The sequence below is a fragment of the Embiotoca jacksoni genome, unplaced genomic scaffold (assembly GCF_022577435.1).
Source record: "Embiotoca jacksoni isolate LCO1_2020_lvr unplaced genomic scaffold, fEmbJac1.0.p SCAF_23, whole genome shotgun sequence".
In the NCBI taxonomy this organism is placed as follows: domain Eukaryota; kingdom Metazoa; phylum Chordata; class Actinopteri; family Embiotocidae; genus Embiotoca; species Embiotoca jacksoni.
In genome coordinates, this window is record NW_027185374.1 from 10,591,744 (window position 1) to 10,611,391 (window position 19,648).

At 42.8% G+C, this 19,648-nt stretch overlaps 1 protein-coding gene across 1 annotated transcript in view; it reads right to left on the reverse strand.

Annotated features, from left to right (window-relative positions):
* The window catches only part of snap25a (synaptosome associated protein 25a), a 34,482-nt gene extending 18,065 nt beyond the window's left edge, over positions 1-16,417 (reverse strand). Inside the window, exons 1-2 of the mRNA XM_069158674.1 lie at positions 16,245-16,417; positions 345-488 (exon numbers count right to left, since the gene is read on the reverse strand). Of these exons, the coding sequence (XP_069014775.1) occupies positions 345-416 (72 nt within the window). The 5' untranslated portion in view covers positions 417-488; positions 16,245-16,417. The remainder of the gene's footprint in view (positions 1-344; positions 489-16,244) is intronic.
* Between the last annotated feature and the right edge of the window lie 3,231 nt (positions 16,418-19,648).

A 19,648-nucleotide genomic window follows, 5' to 3' on the forward strand; every position in this document is an offset into this window, starting at 1 on the left:
CATCAGAGAGAAAACAACAAAAGAAACTAACAAAAGTTGTTTGTGTTTAAAACAATATTGAGGTTATGATATGAAACATTATGAGACTGCAGTTCAAATTCAGGCTTAGATAACTAAGTTTCTGAAAATGATTGAAAAGGGTGTTTTATTTTTGTTTTCATTATATGCATTAATTATACTGCATATTTGTTTTATATGTCTAAAGACATTTAGCAATTTCCAAGTCTCTGATGATCATGTGACTCTTACTTGTATGTATGTGAATGTACTGGAGTCAGGTCTCAGAGTGAGTGTGCTTGCCATCACCAGTCAAACTGCTGATGCGGCAAGTGTGTCGTTCTCACCTCATCGGCCAGCTGGTCGGCGCGTTGCTGCATGTCTGACAACTCATTGCGCATGTCCGCGTCCTCTGCCATATCTGCTGGATGTGGGGAGTGGAGAAGGTCTCCAACAGGGAAGAGAAGATCCTAGCAGGAATCCGGGGAGGGCTGGAAGAGAGGCGAAAAACATGAAGCTTTTAGTATGCGGCGGCGCAAACAGTCCACCGAGGCGTAGAGCGTCTCAGGACGGTGGATAAAACGGGTAGTTTGATGTGTGACTGCTGTGATATCGAAGAAAGAACATGTACCAGATGCACAACATCATACTTGTATGATCTTCTGTCTGTACTGTTCTGAGCTCACTGAACAGTTGGTACCATAAATGGAAGAAAGCAGAATAATTGGCGTATTTGATTGGAGGTGCAAATGCAGCCAATGTTTGCTGGACAGCGTCAGACTCAGATGGACCGCTGTGAGGGAATAGCCAGAGTGACTCGGCATATGTTTCTTTGAAGATTTACTTGGATTTTCAAATTGGCTGATGACTTATTAGATTCATTGAATTCAATATTAATTAATCAATTAAACCCCTGTTTTTGTTTATAATTCAAAATACATCCATCACCGGACATGTGTCCTGTCAAGATGTCCTTGAACAGGGTGGTAAATGCCTCCCTCCCCGCTGGCCACAGGTTATTCTGGAAAACAGCAGCTGCTAAACGACAAAAATGGAAAATGTATTTCGGCGAGCCGAGAAGACAAACGAGAGACGAAAGCGCACGGCGTGCAACAAATTGCATGAATGGAATTAAATCATATATATATAAATCCAGGAAGTCTCCAGGCGGGAGCTGCTGTGTCCCAGGTCTGTTTATGTTGCAGGTGGCCTAATGGAGGATTAAGGAGCCACAGTTGCACTGTTTGTTTGCTGGAGAGTGAACGGGAAGGGAGCCGGCGAGTGATGTTTGCAGAGGAATGGCAGCCTCAGACAGAGAGGGCTGAGTGGGATTTTGGAGGATTAGCCACAGAGAGATATAAACAGGCTGTTCACCCCATAGCTGCCATCTTCTCCTCCTCTCTGTAGGTCATGAGAGGAGAGTTTCACAAGCCAAACATTTGATCACCTCCAGATGTCGGATTACCGGCAGCTAACGCTAAAGATGATCATGACACAACTTGTCATGTTGTCAGATGAGTTGCAGATTATTAGATATGTCTACGAGACATCATCGTACAGCAACGAGCTTCCAAATTGAGCTTGACAAATTATTAAAACATGTTCATATACGTTTTCTGACTGCGCAGTACAACGATTCCTTCACTGCCCAGGGGAAAATACTGATGAATGATTTTTTTTAAAAGACATTCTCAGGGGCCTGAAAAGACCATGTATGTGTAGATAAAGCTTCATTACTAACATTAAATCAAAAGAATGAATATGAGAGGCGTGGTAATACCCCTGAGAATCAACACCAAACGGCAGGTCAAGAGTTTGTTGGCTCATTCTTTTGGAAAGTTATGGTTATTAAACCTATTTAGCATCTTTAAGATCATTGTTTTGGTTTGGCTCTCCTTAGAATTGTTACCAGCAGCAGCAATAAAAATAATACAAGTTTTCAATAATAAACTCCACACATCCACTGTGCACTACCTGTCCAACAGGTCATTACAGTCAGGAAAACAGTTAGCAAATAGATGTTGACTGTAGTGGAGCGTTTACTTGCTAAACCTTCTGAGTAGGTTAGAGACCAAAACAGAGCTGAAAGGAGAGTGATTGTTACACTCCTATTCATCAGGTGGTTCAGTAGCACATTTCTATTGTGCCATAAATGACAATTTACACATTAAAGGAAGCCCCACTATATTTACCTGTTATAGAGACATGGAGAAATTTTATACAAATGCCGTTTCTAACAATGAAAAAGCAAACTGAGACCGGAAAAATCTGCTGCATACAATGGTTAACGTCATCATAAATCCCTGCCACTCCAGAAAGACAATAATGGGGGAAACAAAACCCATCAGCAAATCTTTCAGGTAAAGACGGATTAAGTAAGAAGTGAAAGTCTGCGTTTCGTCTCCGACAGATGGACTCGCCCACGTGAACGTGTCTCATGCTGGTGATTGAGCGAGCAGCCTGGTTGATATTCTGCCTCGGAGGCCCCGCTGTACTCTCTGTGTTTGCTTCACCCACTTGCGTGTCCAGAGACGTTCACAACAACATCTGCTAGTCGCACACTTGCAGCACATACGCGGCATATGAATCCATTTGCATTTTACAGCCAAGACAATATCACACAGCGTGTCACGGTCCGAACCATCCACGGATGGATGCGTGTGGATTCAGTCCCGTGTCGGAACAACAGCTGCATCGTAATGAGTTTCATTAACATGAATTTAGAGGCCAGTTTATAAAAATTAAGTTCTTGTGTGTTGAATTGGAAACCATAGTATTTATCCCATATGTTAATTCTCGCTCTCCCTGCTCTGATTTATCTCCTTCTCTCTCGCTCTCCCGCATCGCTTCACATCAGCGGCAGCCATGTTGAATTATATAAACCTCCGAGTGGTCAGTGCACTTCAGCGCTTAATGTCTGAATCAAGTCAGACTCAGAAACCATCTTCAGAATGAGTCGCTGAAGGAAGAAAGGGCATCATCGCCTGCCTGTCGGTTACGTAACGAAATTCAGGCAATTAAGTTTTAACAAGGTCACACTGACCTTTAACTTTACATCTCAATTACAAGCTGCACATTTTGCATCTTCAGCGCTGCCTGCTTCAGCTCTGGAATGAGTCTATCATCAGGGTCTCTCATGAACAGATGGAAAACACTGTTAGAGCTGGCATTTTGTGACAATATGCATTTTAAATCAGTGCGTGTTTCAGGACCCCGTTAAAGTGAAGAACTCAGCAGTGCATGTGGGAACAGTACAGACACTATTATGAGTGCAAGTAAATTTTTGTCAGACTTTGGATTTAATTTTGGATGCGAACAAGATTAAGCTCTCATCTTGTAAATCTGTGTGTCAACAGGAAAATCCTCATTAGTTCATTAGTTTTGGCAGAAAAACGGTTAAATTCTGAAATCTTTCTCTTCATTTTGGCTAAAAATGCTTCGCTGTTTATCACTAATCCCTTAAGAGTTGCACTGATGCGGCGCTATAATGTCACGTTAGTAAGTATTACCCAGAGGAGCTTACTGTGCCGTGACTGAGCAGGTAGAGACAAGCTGATGGAGTTAAATGGCTTCAGAGAGAAATACCATTACAGGGATCACACTGGTGACCTGTGAGTTACAGAGTCTTTAACCAGAAAGCTGCTAAGTCATCAATGAAATGCTTCCTCTCAGAAGACACAGATCTGTCAGGAGGTTCCTATCTGATTAAATGTTGGCCAGCCCATCTGAGAGGTACTTTTAATTACCCACAGACAGTCCTCCGGCCGTCAGCAGTTTGATCGTAAACTTCTGTCCGGAACAATCAGGAATCTGTTTTTAAGCCTCAGTGCTCATCATGACACGTACAATTTCTGTTATCATAAAATAATAGTTTTGCTCGTACTTGTTTTGCAATAGACAAAGTGTGACAAACCTGTTTCAATAAGGAACGACTACACCCCAGACTGAATTGAGTAATACTAAACTTATGAATTATTATTTATACTTATTTTGTTGTCCAACCCAGTACAAAGCGTGTAATACACCTGTCAGTCCACTAGAGGATCCTGAATCACGTTTTCCCCACAGACTGTATAAAAAAGTGGCCGTAGCTTCCGAGTCTGAAAAACTAGGCCGATGCGGAAGTGACTTAAGATGCAATACCACCGAGTGCCACTAGAGGTTGGCTCCAAAAAGCCTGCGGTTCCATAGACTCCCATTCATCTGGTCTCATAAAATTCTCAGTTAATAAAATGTCTCCAGCAGATATCTCTGTTGTTAGCAAAAGTCGTTCCTTCTTATTAGTTTTCTGGAGGTCCATCTGAAAATAATCCCTCATTGATTAGAATATAAACTTAAAAATACTGCGTTTTTGGGGGCATGTGTGTTTGATATACAGGCCTGTGGTGCAGTCAGGTTACGGCTATCAGTGGGCGGGACGTAGTATCGGCGGGTTTCCAATCAGATCGAGTCAGATCCACCGCTTGCTCCCCCCCAGCTCGCCCAAATACGATCACTACCAGCTCCAAACCAGTCCAAACTAGCAAGATGGCGCCGTCCAAAATCTGAACTCGAGGCTTCATAACGGCCGTTCACAAACTAATGGGTGACGTCACTGATGGTTGCCGCTTGTTTTAGGCGCTAAAAACCACGTGTATAGTTTGAGTAAATTTACATAAGTAAATCACGTAAGTTACAATCTACTTAGTTAAATTAAATACATTACGTAAAAAAAACATGTTGAGTTTTGCTTTGTTGCAGACTCAGACATGCAGTTTCCCGTTTGTTCCACCAACCACCCCGCACAGACATTATCACTCTAAATTTCAACACGACCTCCTTATTCAGCACTGGTCATATGTGCGTTTACTTTTCACACCTGGGTGAAGCAAAACTGGACACTGACACGATGTCCTCTACTGGACTGACGGGCGTATTACAAGCTTTAAAGTGATACCGGGTTTTGTTGACGGTACACCACAGTAATCCTGGGACAGTGTGTGTAATCCTTGATCTTTTTAAAGTCATAAAATCAATATTGCTTTCCATCTGTCAACATCAGAAATACTAAAGAGACTGACTAATCCTTTATTGCCTCAACACTTTCTTTATTTCTTTCAAAAATCTTCCACACCGGTGTATCAGAAGACCTTCGCTCCATCTGTAGAGACACACAAGACTGATAGAAATGTGAAGGGAATCGACATCTACCTCCTCTACAAACAAACGAATCCACCTTTGTGCGTCTGCCGCTCTGTGTTGACACACACCCACGTGTCCTTTGCCTCCGAGTTCCGCTTACCTTGTCTTCATCTGTTACACTGATGCTGACATTTATGACGCAAAATGGTAATCGGTGTGACCTTTTGACCTGAAGTCAACAGAAAGGCAATGAGGAACAGGAAATGGAAAGCTCGAAGAGAGAACATCATGTTCTCGGTTATTAAAATCCTATCGTGTTGTATGGTGCACTGAACACACATATATCCATCTATATACTGTCCTGTACATGCACGTATATACGCACACTTTATTACATCCATGTTGCCCCAAGGACCGTGTCAGAGTGAGGACTACTGATTAGGAGCTTGATTTCATTTATGGCACAAGCAAAGGTGATATATGACTTGTAACAGCCATCCCAGGTTTCAAGGCAATTATTGGGAGTAAAGCAGAGCACGGAGCATTTATCACTGGTATCTGGAATAATTGGTCGAGTAATAGAAAACGCCTAATACCTGCATTTATGTACCGCAGCACAAAATAACTTCCATGAATGTTTAATGTGGAACAGCCATACTTCTGGCTCTGCATCCGTGAGGTGTTTACTACCTCCAGAACGAAACCACACGGCAGTCACCATGGGAACAATAACCAAAGATATGAAGATGCCCTTATTTCCATCCCCCACACATACCCCTTTGGAGAACGGCATATTTCATCCCCCTTCCAATCACACTCTACCTGGGGAGGATTATTAGCCCCCGCCAGCTGCTCCACCGCAACACCTTCTCATTGCATCTCCTCTCACGTTTAACATCTCTCCTCTCCTGTTATCTCGCTCACATTTCCCTTTTTCTTCTTTACTTGGTACAAATAAGAAAACATGGAGTGGGTTACACCTGCCAAACCACCAAACTCAGTCACGTTACACTGTATCAGTAGAAATTTGAATGAGTCTCACATTAAGAATGCGTATCATACGTTGTAGGGGAAAAAGTCATGTTTGATAATGCTGAAGATGATTGCTCATTTTTTACTTTTACAAAGTAACTAAAAACATAAAGTGGATTTAGTTATTATTGCACCAAATAGGTATTTTTATGGCCTAGTTTTTCCTCAGTTGAAGATACTGTAGTGCTTTGTTGTTCTGATGGCAACGGAGACAATAGGTCTTTGTTTTTCAATGTTCCATGCACAGTTAGATTTATGTGTGTGTGTGTGTGTGTGTGTGTGTCTGTGTGTGTCTCCCTCCTTTTGCTCCAAGTACTTGAATGTGTGTGTGTTGGCTGCCATTTTGTCTGCTTTCCAGTATCAGTTTCAGAAGCTCCATCTTTGTTTCTGCATCAAACATTTTTCTTTATGTTTCTGAATGACAGACCTTTCATTGATACATATTCACAACACATTAAATATTTGTGAGACATCAGTAGAGTGTGAATCGATACAGTTCGTCTCATTTTCTGTCCTCCTGCACAAACTCAAGGCGCGATGATGCACTCCGACTCAGAACTTTTCTACGATAAGTGGATTTAAAGGTCATCCTGAAGCCTGATGGTTTAAAACTAGACATCTTGGTACAGTTAGCACGATAACAGCTGAGAGGTTAATGTCAAATTCTCTTGTAAAATGAAATCTTGTTACGTAGAACAACTTAATTTAGAAAGTTACTGCAGCGGTTCACTTGGTGTGCCTGTTATCGCTCCTGACAGAAGACTGAAGCGACCAAGTGGTTGCTTCCTCTGAATACAGAGCTCATTTTCATTTGTCGACAGAGGAAATGGTTCATGTCAAATTATATCTAATGCTATAAACATTTCAGCAGCCGCGGCTGAAAAGAACAATAACTCTGCACCTGGCTATGCTTCTTATATCCCCCCTGAGAAAGGAGGTTTCAACACATTATTACCACGACAATAAGATGAGAGTAGCCTTCCAGGAACCACAGCGAGCCTGAATAATAACAACTGTGATGTAACATTATTCAACGAGCCCAAGTGTCACTACAGCGGGAGCTCAGTCTCCACAGAGGAGTGCGCATTAAGTGCCGGAGCGACATCCCGGTGGCCCGCTCTCTAAAGAATGCCATGCATTATTGACCTGAGAAGTCCAAGACCCCATCACTTATTCATCTGTTCCCACTCTACCCCTCCACAGCTCACAGACACAAGGCTGCAAGAGTGAAAGGTGGAGGATTATAGCATCGCGGACCACCTGCGAAGGAGAGCAGTTCAAAAGCTCCTGTGTTGTGACCCTGCAGTGAAGGTGAGCTGCGGGAGTCATGAGGCAGTCAAAGTCAGATTTGTTCATTAAAGCCAGCTTCCTTTGCAGGGAACAGCAAGTGTAATGAGAAGTTGACCAAATAATCAACAGAAAATATTTTAGGCCGTTTGTACATCGTTTTTAGTCAGAACTGACAACTTGCTGGTCAGCCGAACGTTGCGCATGCTAACACGCTAAGTGTTTTAAAAATGAGAACTAACAATAATTTGCGTTAACTTGCCAAGAATTCACAGGCTCCTGCTTCTCAAGATTTGCTGGTTTTCTTTGTCTGCCAGGATGATTTTCAACAGTGGGTCAGACTAAACAAGCATTATGAATGTCACCATAATAACTTTGACTTAGGAAATGGCATTTCCTATTTTTGAACCTTTTATGGACTAAATCATGAATCAATGAGTAATTGCAATAATAATTTATAACACTGCACAGCTAGTATATTAGATAAATAAACTGGAAAAATAGTGCTTTGAAACAGTTTCAAAACCACTGATAAGAGCAGCTATAAAAATATTACATAACAAATCAGAGCTGCACACAAACCCCCCTGTGTTTGCATTATAGTAAATGAGAAAATAGGAACTGTAATTATCGTTGTACATTATTCTCAATATACTACCTAAAAATGATGCAAGGTAAACTGCAGGTGTTCACTCATACAGGCCTGGCAATGATCATCTGGAATAACAACATGCTGTTGTAGAGACACTTTGCATAAAGAACAAGGAACAAATGTTTTATTACAAGGAACAAATGTTTTATTAGTGGATTCTCTGGTATTTAGGCAAAGAGGCCAAAGCAGTTTGTCAAGATATGATTACCACTGAGTTTTTTTTTTTTTTTAAAGGATGTAGATATGTAGGTATTAGAATATAGGGGCAGGTACAATGTATAAATAGATTCCCTGCTGTGTGACTGTGATCTCTGCCCAGGCTGTTTCCACTGGGTAGGCGCAGACTCCACATACTATGTTCTCCATGCAGAGAAATACAAACATTCAAACGCAATCTGTATCACGCTGTCCTCCGAGGCATGTTATGCGACACATAAGTAAATTCTCCCAGACATATTGCCTGAGGTGGTTAACTAAGCTGTGCGGTTACAGACAATGTAAGACAGTGAATGTTACGGTTTGTTGGTGCTCTACTTTGATTCTGATGTATTTAGAAACATACAAGTTAACTTGGTTTTATTAGTTTCTCATCATTATGTCAAGTGAGAGCGGTTCCGGGATTTCTGATCAGTTTACAGCTTCTCTGGAAGTGTCAGAGTCCAAATTACAGACAGCCACATCGATAGGAGGTTGTCCACTTGGTATTCCAGTCACACACAGCGACTCTCAAACTCTATTCTTCTAAAGTGACCACTCAACTCTAAGCAGCCCGGGGGACAACCATATGACGACTTCTGTGTTTTGTTAATGTAAAAATGGCTGCAGAGGTCCCCGATTATTATGCAGCACGATGTCATCATCTTATTTATTGTCTTTTGAAGGTGATGTCTCAGCTCCATTTGTTAATAGGGACCAGAGAGACTAAGGGTGAAGACAAGGGCACTTAGTGATTTAAGATTGCCCACCCCTGCCCCCCCCCCCGCACACGCACACCCCCCATACTTTTCCTATTGGTGCTGAGCTCCATGGCTCCTTATCAGCCAGCTCCCTGCTCCTTGGAAACAAACGGCAGAAAAAAGAAGAACGTATCAGCGGTGCAGACTGAGGTGTTTATTTAAAGCTGTGGTGGGAAGGTGAGGCGACAGAGAGGAATAAGAAAAAGAGACTAAAATAAGGCCATAATTCTGTATGCACCCTTTCAGCCCCGTGCTAAAAGTTAACTTCTGTGGTCTCCATGGGCGACCAAAAAGTTTTTTTGGGTTCATCATTCGCCCACAGATGTGAGCGCAGCCACATTTATAAATGTGGTTGTTATAGATTTGCGGTTGGAGGGACGTGGAGACATGACATTTGACAACCAAAACATGACAGGGATGGGTGCTCGTGGGCTTAGCTGCAAAGCTAAAAAAAGAAGAAAAGAGGGGGGTGAATTCAGACGGAGTCGGGGGGTGGAGGGCTTGAGGTGGCTGGCGGCGCACATATGACCAACAATCAACCAAGCCGTCTCTGCAGCCTGTTTTGAATTAGAAGTGCAGCCTCTCATGTTTTACGATGTAATAAACGTCAAGGCAGCGAGATGTGAAGGCTCTCTGGGTGAAAGATGCAGCAGATGTCCTTTTTATATCTGCGCGTTTGATGGAATCCCGGGTAGGCCGGCAAGCAGAGTGCGAAGGCAGAATTCCTGATGGTGTAGCGGCACTGCAGTAGACCAAACTGTTATGCCCTGGTCCATATCGATGTCTTTCTTTACACCTTCAGTCAAAGCTTTTCTAGTTTTGGATTATGACATAGAATAATAACACATTTCCATACCGGCGCTCCAGGAAAGTATTCCAATCAGTGATCTCCAGAGGTTAATATCACAAGCCAACAGGACACATTCAGTTTAAAATGGTTCTCAACTTCACCACAACCTTTAGTAGCCAGGTCATGTCAGTGTCATGTAAGAGCCAGTTTAAATATTTGAGAAATCATAAAGATTTATGATCTTACAAGAGACATTAAAAAGCAGTTAAGTGCACCCAGAAGATGAGAAAGACCTTTTGACAAAACATAAAAATATCAAATTACACCTCTGCTCCCTTCCCTGTCTGCAGGAGGATAAAATAGATGTATTAAATAAATCATTTCTAACTTAATTACATTAGGCCTATCTTAAGACTAATGGATATGAAAGCAGGTAAGAGTGAAATGTGTGTGAAATTCCTTTTCTTTTGTTTAAAGATATGCAGCTTTCTGCTATTAAGAAAATGGGCCAATAGTCACACTGAGCATTGAAAACCAGTGATTAAAAAAAAAAAAATGTTTGGCCTAGAATAATAACTTTAGAGAAAGCAAAATAAAGTCAGTCAAACACTGTCATATTTGTATGTCTGCAGTAAATGCCGCAGGCGGCAATGCTGACCTCCAGTGTTGGTCAGTCTAGAAAAATCAATAATACTATACGGTGTTTGCTCACAACACCTTTGAACCATTTCACCTTTTGCAGATGAACCTTAAGGCCAGAACATCAATACATCCAGCACGACAAGAATAGGATTCACCTTAAAACACAAGACGGGACAAAACTTTCAGGTTTGAAATCCTTTGTTGACAGCAAAGTTAAGAACACACTGACTACAAAGTGTAACCAGATGCACAATACATCATACAGCACACCATCATGTCCTAAACTGTATGCAGCGATTGTCCTGTAACACAGTTAATAGTGCACGTGTGCTGTATAATGAAGTTAAAATGTGACAAATCAAACCTCTTCTGAATGCTAACTATCCGATACAAGTTGTTTGTTGTTTACGTGAAGGTGTTGCAGAGGCTAATCTGCGACAACAACTGCGGTCAGCTGCACTGCAGCACCATAAATTACACAACCCAATAGACGGACCTACAGCAACAACATCACCTAAAAAACCCACCACATCACACTCCGCTGATCCCTCAGTGAAAACCGTCTGCACACTCCGCGGTATCATGTTTGCACAAGACTGATACTGTCCTATTGTCCGCGTCCTGAGCTCACGATGCCACGTCATGTCGAGCACAGAGGGCGTTATCCATGTTGATCCGAGCAGATGAATTGCTGACTTTATGCTTCACTGACGCAGGACTAAAATGTCTATACGTGCTTTTGTTCTGAAAATGGGAGCTTCAGTTGCATAGGGATGGTTTACAAAACAATCACAGCTGCTGAAGCCGTGGCTGATGCTGCGGTGAAAGTGATACGTTTGAAACTACAGATCGATGTGAAACTCCGGCGGCGTGCATCATATTCTACACACACACACTCACACAAATGATCGCACTCCAAAATATCAGCTCGACCAGCGTGAAACCTGACACCCAAAGTTTATTCCTGGGTGTAGATTGCTGCGTCTGGTTCTTTGCCTCCAATACATATATATTTCGAATCATTTTAATGCCGGCAACTATCTGTATATGAAGTATTTATGCCGTTTTCTCACATGCAGTGGATGCACACCGTTTCTTCAAAGGATTCGGCTTCACTTTCACAGTTTCTCCTGCTCAGATTTGTGCCATTTTCTATCTCTCCATCTCCCTCCCTCCCTCTCTCCCTCTCCTCATTCCTTCTCTTTCTAATTACTTTCATTTTCTCTCTCTAAATTCCTTTCATAAATCAAAAGAATAATAATGGAACCCTGTGAGAGACGGAGAGAGGACAGATGGCAGTATGATGGCAGTGGCTGACAGCAGAGTGGATCCACAGATAACAGTCTCATAAATGTGGCTTTTAAAGGGTAAAAATCAGGCAGGATTTATTTATTTTTTCATTTTCATTTCCAGAAAAGCTTCAAAAACTAAATCATCACCTGGGAGATAATATTAACTTTCTGTAGCTGTCATATCGCTACTGTGAGAAGTACCTTGTACCAACTGAGGTAGGATAAATGAAACTAAATTTAGACAAGCCATGCTTTTGCGAGCACTGAAGGGAGCCTTGACAAGTAGGTTGCAACCGATCGCCATTAATAACCATTTAACTATCCGACTTAATGCGACTGGACCAAACTGAACAAAGTGGTTTTTAAAAAAAACAACACACATTACTCTAACAGAAACATATGAATGCTGTGTACCACTGAGGAAGTTCAGTTAAAAAAAGGTGTAGGATGTGCTTTTCTGAGAGCAGAAATGCACCACTGCATTTGGACCCGGGATGGACCCGGGAGCGTCCATTTTGTTTCTCTGTTTTTGTTTACATGCAGAGTGTCTCGGAGAAAGTGAGAGGTCGTCCCGTGGGGGCTGACTTGACACTAAAAAGCTCAATGCTGCCTTTCAACCCGACTTTGCTGTTTTCACTGCCGTTTACTCTCATGTAGCTCACGCTCGGAGAGAAATCAACAGTATTTAGCATTTTCTTCAAACAACTTTAGACTGGATATCTCGTCTGTCCTTTTCTTCTAAAACACTAGTTCAACATTTCAATGCCAACTCCCTTTCCGGTTGAAAGTAAAAATGAAAAAAAAAAAAAAAAAAAAAAAATCGCTTCCACTGTGTACACTAAACACCGAGCAGCCTGTTAGTTTAGCTTCAACAGTAAAGAAGGAAAACAGCTGCTCTGTCAAATGTAACGAAATAAAACTTCCAGCACCTGTGAAGCTCATTATTAGCATATTAGCCTTTCTTTTGTACAGGTTAAATAAACAGGATATAAAGGGTTCATTTGTAGACAAATTTGTTGGCTGTTTCCAACTCTGGTTTTCAATCTTTGTGCTAAGCTATGCTAAACTAGCTGTAGGCTGGTAAACTTGGCTCACTACACTTACCTTAATAGTTAACAGACAGCCAGGTGTCAATTTTATCTTTTAACTCACAACAAGAAAGCAATGAACTCATTTAACAAAATGTATATAACTTGAGTCATTTATCAGTAACTTGATATAATTTGTATGTTATCTTATCCTCTTTGACCTTTCTTTTTGAACGTACCTAATGTGTAAAATGTCTGAAGCTGAAATCAACTATTCTTATTCAAAACTAAATCCATCCGTCAGACTGTTATGAAAAGAGAAGCCGCAGTGACTTAGCTTTGAGAGAGAAAATAACACATTTGTCCACCACAGGGTATCATTCGCCACATCTCAGAGCTGCTAATGCGACAGCAGCAGAACGAGCTCTGCTGAATCAATGACGATGATTTTGTTTGTCATGCAGCTCAAACCTGATGGTGAGAAACAACCACGGCCGGCTTCTGGTTCACACTCCCAATACAAGGCACTCTATTAAAGAGGGAACAAGCGGTGGTCAAGTTCTTCGCTCGAGGGGACTTAATAAAAAAAAAATAATAATTTAAAAAAAAAAGAGGCTATAGAAGGTCTTGAATAAAGAACCGTGAATGCTTCTCTCTCTCTCTCTCTCTCTCAACCTGGAGCAAATGCAGTTATTTTCTATTTCAGAAGCTAAACTGCTTTTGTGACTCTGCGCCTGACCTTGCTCGGTTGTTGGTCATCGTGGAGAATAAAACGTGACGCTTGCTCCTGAATGAAATATCCACCATGTGAAAAAAGCAACATCCTTTCATGCAAACACCTGTGAGTGTGAATGAAGAAACAACACACGAAGGCCTGAACACCTTTTTGCCCTCTAAACATGATCAAATCTTTCCATCAACAAACACGGAGAGAAACGACAAATATCTCTCGGACTGGTTGTAGAAGGTGAAATCGAGATGATCACGTGACTGATCTCATTTCTTTTAAGACCAAAGAGGGTTTGTGTGACTGTATCATGATGTTAATGGGCAGACACGAGGTTAATGGTTGGGCCTGTGAAAGACGCTTTAAATCTGATTGAAAAATACTTCTGGGTGAAAGCCTGAATCAGAACAAAAATGAGCTGAAGCAAATAAGACCTGTACCTGCGCTAAAACACGCAATGCGCAGCCAGCCAGCCAGCTCGGCATTCACCAGCATCAATCAGAGAGGCTTCACCTCCCTCAAGGTGCATGAAGGTACGACGCAGGCAGGCTCGGGTAAATGAACGACGACCAAGGTGTTTCTCGGAAACAATCAGCGGGTGGCGATGGTGTTGTGAGCCACCATTTATAACAGAAAGCGGCCCCTTCACAATGCGCGCAGTATAGGCCTGACATCCCCTCCCACCACCTCCACCCCCTCCCTGTTTCTGTCTCTCTCCCTCTCTGCAGTCCAAACGGTGCACGCCGCATAACGTGATATGGTATAGTGATCATGGCAACTGGAGCATCCTTTGGGGGCTTTACTACGCTGCAGGCTGTAGTCTGTGCCGTTGTCGTGAACACACAGTGGACATTGTCCGAAGGCTGCAGGCTCTTTGTTTAGGATTGTTTGCTTCCGTCTTTACCACAATAGCTGTAATTTTAAGGTCACTTAAAATCACGTCGCAATCATTAAAGGAATGTGATCTGAGGGCAACCTTTGCTCGTCTCCTGTTCTAGTATTCATTATAATGATCCCAGCGATGTGTCAACAGCTCAATCAAAGCTTAAGTGACATCATGTGTCAGTGGCCATCAGCTGCCTACGCACCATGTGGTAATGGACAATAATTCCAGGTGTGCCAGAGATCAACACCACTTCAGTATCCTCTCTACCGCATCATCAAACCACCAGATAATCAACAATTCAGGTCTCTGTTTCTGCATCAGCAGGGTCAGGTACCTCTCACAGCAGGCATGGCGTTGTGCGCTGTGCGTGACAGGCAGCCACCAGCCTCAATTCACTACAAAAGGATAGAAAAACAAGACAATGTTTTGCCTCCATAAATGCAGATGTCAAACATCTTTTCCACTAGATACAATATTTTAATTCAAAATATGAAGGATGAGATTATGACTCACGCAAGGTGATGCTCGGTCTCGTGCATCCTTTTGAAATGGGTTACAGCTAAAAAGGTCAAGTATGGAAACAGCGTCACACTCTTAAAGCGTCATGTGTGGTCTGCAGGGAGCCTCATGTCCTGCACCAGAAACGCACCACTCCAAACTGGTACACGAGTGGGGTACCCAATTTAGCACGCTGCCATCGTGCACCACGCGTGATGATTGACAGACAGCTGCTCGGGGCTTATTGACAGTTTTGTGCGTCGCCACGGAGACGGCTGGCTGGCTGTGGATGGATAGATGGGGTACAGAGGTGGGACGCAGGGGGCGGGGGTGTCGTAGTGCGGGTTTCACCAAGGTCCTCCCCGCCACTCATTCCTCACCCCCCCCCCCCCCTCACCCCCGTCATCCCCCCCAAGCGTTGTACCAGCAGGATATGTTTGCCTTCATGTCTCGGTCACGTCAATGTGGCACGAATTTGGCTTGTGATGATGCAAAGACACTGCGTAAAAGAAATTAAAATGGAGCGAAGCCTCCCCCCCTCCCTCCCCCCAGTTTATATCGGCAACCCTCCTACCACCTCCTTCACCATGGCGCAGTTTACTATAACATGACATTCTCTCAATCATACTCCTTCCACCGCAATCACCCCGACTCCTCTTTTCAGATCAGCGGGGATGCTCCTTTTTTTTTTTTTTTTGCCTTGTGGTAGCCACGAGTGCGCCAGATTGATTCATGCCTCATCATCTTGCTGCGACATCAGCAGTCTACCTGCTGCCAGCTCTGAGGTGAGATCTCATTCCGCCACGGCACCGATTTTGAAGGAAACAACCCCCCTCCCCCACCTTTTTTTTTTTTTTTTTTTAAATCGCATCCTCTTTTCTTAGGTCGCAAACATCGACCTGCTGAGACGTTTATTTCGGCTCCGCGGTGTGTGTGCGTGTGCGTGTTCCCTCTCTAGCGCTGTCCAAGGTACTGAAACCCTGAAAACGCCCACATTGAATATACGCATTATAGCGCACCGCATCCATCCTCTCAGCCATCCACTGCGTGTTTGAGATTTATCACCCAGGAGGTCACGCATTGCCGTCTTCCTCTCCTGCTTCGCTTTCTTCACCCTTTTCTTCCCGCTAACAACGCTGCAAATCATCCACTATATCCCCAAACAGCCAAAAGCATGTAATGACCTTTCATATCGGCGTCATTCAAACTGAAAAGAAACCCGATGTCCACCGCTCACAAACACGGAATCATCTGCTGCTTCAATTTACAAATAAATCAACTGGTTTTAGAAATATAAAAATGGTAAAAATGTAGTAGAAAAGGTCTCCGGTCTCACCTGTGCCTGCTCTCGGTGCCCACCGTCAGTATGGGAGGAAAAGTCTGCGTATATCAACAGCTACCCGATACCAGTCGCTCTGTAAATGACTGGGATGTTGCAAAGGCACTGCGCGTCGGCTGATTCCTCCTCACTACTTCTTCTTCAATGGGGGGAAAGCAGTGCAGCTCTCGTCAAAGATGGCGGACACTTTTGACGTCAGCAGCGGCTTTTAATAGATATCTGTCAGCGAGGGGGAGAGCGAGAGAGAGAGAGAGAGAGAGAGAGAGCGAGAGAGAAAGCGAGAGAGAAAGAAAGAGCGAGAAAGAGCGAGAAAAAGCGAGAGAGAAAAGTCTTTGTTACGAGGGCCAGCTGCGTGGACAGCAGCTCAGCGACTGAATATTTTAGATGTTTTCAAATGCTGCTGGTCTATGTTTCATATCCCGCCACATGGATGCTAGATCTAGATTCAATAGATCAGCTCTTCATACATGAATTTAGGCATCCTTGTTTTTCCTGCTCAACACTTTACCAGACAACATTTCTCGAGGTTCCTCTCAGCTTTTGCAAGCTCATAAGTGTCATTTCATCGTGACAACAGATTAAAAAATGTGGACTATATTCCAGTCAAACTCGCTTTGCACTGTCACTGCACACAAACACACACACAGTGGGATCTGAATGGGAACTTCATTATTGTTTTAAATCCCACCATTATGAGTAGGCATGCTCCAACCAAAACTGGACCACCTGTTGGCTAAGTGGGCCCTGTGGCTCCAGAGACACGGACTGGTCCGAATGCACGTCTGTACTACGAGTCCAGATCTAGACCTGCAGGTGATATTGATCTTACATGGTGTATAGACCTAAATTATTTGTGTTTAATCAAATTACTTGACATTAAACCTGGATAATTACAGTGGTCCCACATTTAAAACTGCACACACTGATCATAGAGATGAACTGGGGGGTTAATAGGGGCCTAGTAGCATCTATTTGCTCTTGGCTCCAGAGAAGTTTAATCTGGCCATAACCTGGGAGCTATAGTGATTGGTTTCTCTGTTTTGGATTGGTTTCTTCCTCCTGTTTGAGTAACAGTTGCTACAATTCCCAGATGTTTGAGGAATTGTCAGCCTCTTTCTAAAATCAAGGTTTATATTTGTGATTTATTTCCTTCAGTAGGAACCAATGAATGAATGACACCAAGAGCAGAAGACAATCTGGGAAACCAGAAAGTATTGTGAGCTGGACGAATAGGTTATTAGGTTTGGTCTTTATAGATTTTTGACTATAAGATAAAGATAGAATATCACCAGCCTTTTCCTTTAAGTCATTGCTTGTTTATTGGAAATTTGAAATCAAGATTTTTGCGTAGCTCAGTGCCATAAACAATTGTCTCACACGTATCCCACGTATCCACTCCTGCACACCAGCAAAATGTGTCATTTATCACATTTTCTCTGTCAGTTACTCAGAAGAAAAATACGGTGTGACGTTGAAACAGTTGCTGGGTGCTGTGTCACTCAGCCATTTTTTGTTTTTTTTCTGCAACCATGTTCTCAGTGGCAGAAACTATGTATGAACACAGAAACATACAACATGTACAGTGTGATTTTAAGCACTCGTGTGCTCCAGATTAATTAAAACGCTAAACGCTAATGCTTTGTATTTCTGATCAGTCAAATGAGAAGCGTACAAAGAGACTGATTGATGTTTTCTCTGAATCGTCTGTGGACTCAACAGCGTGGGAATGTCCCCCCCTCCTCCATTCCTCCCCTCCTCCCCTCCCTCTCCAGCCGCTGCTTGGCACTGTAACAAATGTGTCTTCAATTGCTCTGAAGCGAACCTGTCTCCTAAATTAATGATAATGATAACTCTGCATGAAAAATCCATTTGGAGAGGAGAGCCAGAGGAGAAGAGTGGGGACTCTGTGTGTGTGTGTGTGTGTGTGTGTGTGTGTGTGTGCGCGCACAGTGAGTCCATGTATGTCTGTGGGGAAGTTTGTGTGTGTAGGGATGTGTGTGTGCATTTGAGCGAGGAGAATGAATCTACAGGTTTCTCATTCATTCACTCTCCTTTAAAAACAATATAACAGGAGTATATCAAACCATATTAGGGGCTGATGGACGTGAAGGATTGTAGGTCTGTTTGAAGAGAGACAACAGAAAGTGTGGAAGATCAGGTTATAGCAGTCGTTTCCAAACTGAGGTCCAAAGGCCTCGAAGGGTCCTTACAGTAAACTGATGGGTCCTATTCCAATGCACACACAAATAAAAGACAACATGTATGTATTTTTAGTCTCAAAAATGACTAATATCATTCTCAGTAACAGAATGATGGAAAAGTGTTTCAGTGGTCAGCACTGCGGCTTCATCACAAGAGGATTGGTTTGACTTCCTGCCGTCTCGGGTCCTTTCTTTGTAGTGCTTGCATGTTCTCCCCTGGCTTCCTTCCACCATCAGAGACAAGTGTGTGTTCGGATTAATACTAATAATATTAGTGACCACCTTATTAGCGAGTAGCCCGGTAACACTCCAAAGCATGTGTAGGTTGCCGGTTCGATCCCTGGCTCCTCTTGTCCACATGCCCAAGTGTCCATGGGCATGACACTGAACACCAAGTTGCTCCCAGTGGTGTACGATTGGTGTGTGAATGTATTCCTGATGGTGGGCACATGGCAGCTCAGCCTCAGTGCCTGAATGGGCAAAGGGGAACAGTGTAAAGAGCTTTGAGACTGCTAACGTGATAAAGTGCTGTACAAATGCAGACCATTGACCATTTACAGGTGTATCAGTGATGGCTGCGTTCCATACAGGGGGAGGTCCTGCCTTTGTGCATGTTGGTTCACTTCATGGTACCGAGACATTTTTAATTCCATCTGTACTTTCCAGACTGAAACAAAATGTCTATTGTGAAAAAGATGCATTATTAGTTATGATTTAATCCACACACATTTAATGACTAATGCCGTGAGACTGCAGCCTGGGTAGCAGCTCTATCAGTGGCGCCCTGAGATAGATGTTAACAACAGCAGGGTAACAATGCTGGAAATTGTAATGCTAACAATCAAAGGTTTAGCAGGTATAATGTTTACCATGCTCACCATCTTAACTTATCAAAGTAATATTTGTTAATTAGCACTAAAAAAAAAAGTGCAGCTGAGGTGGAGGAGGGTGGAATTCATTTTGCAGGTATAAGCAAAGTATTGGACTAATTCAAAATCTGACATGATGATGGTGCTAACGGGGAAAACTTAATGAGTGTGTACCACATTTCACTCCATCTAATAACTGATGAGATGAATGATACTTTCATGATTCCCATAAAGTCTTGGTACTGTGTAGAAATGCTTTTGAGACTTTTTAATCAGAAACATTACAAATCTTCTCCGAAACCCAAAGTAATTCTATTTTAAAATAGTTTAC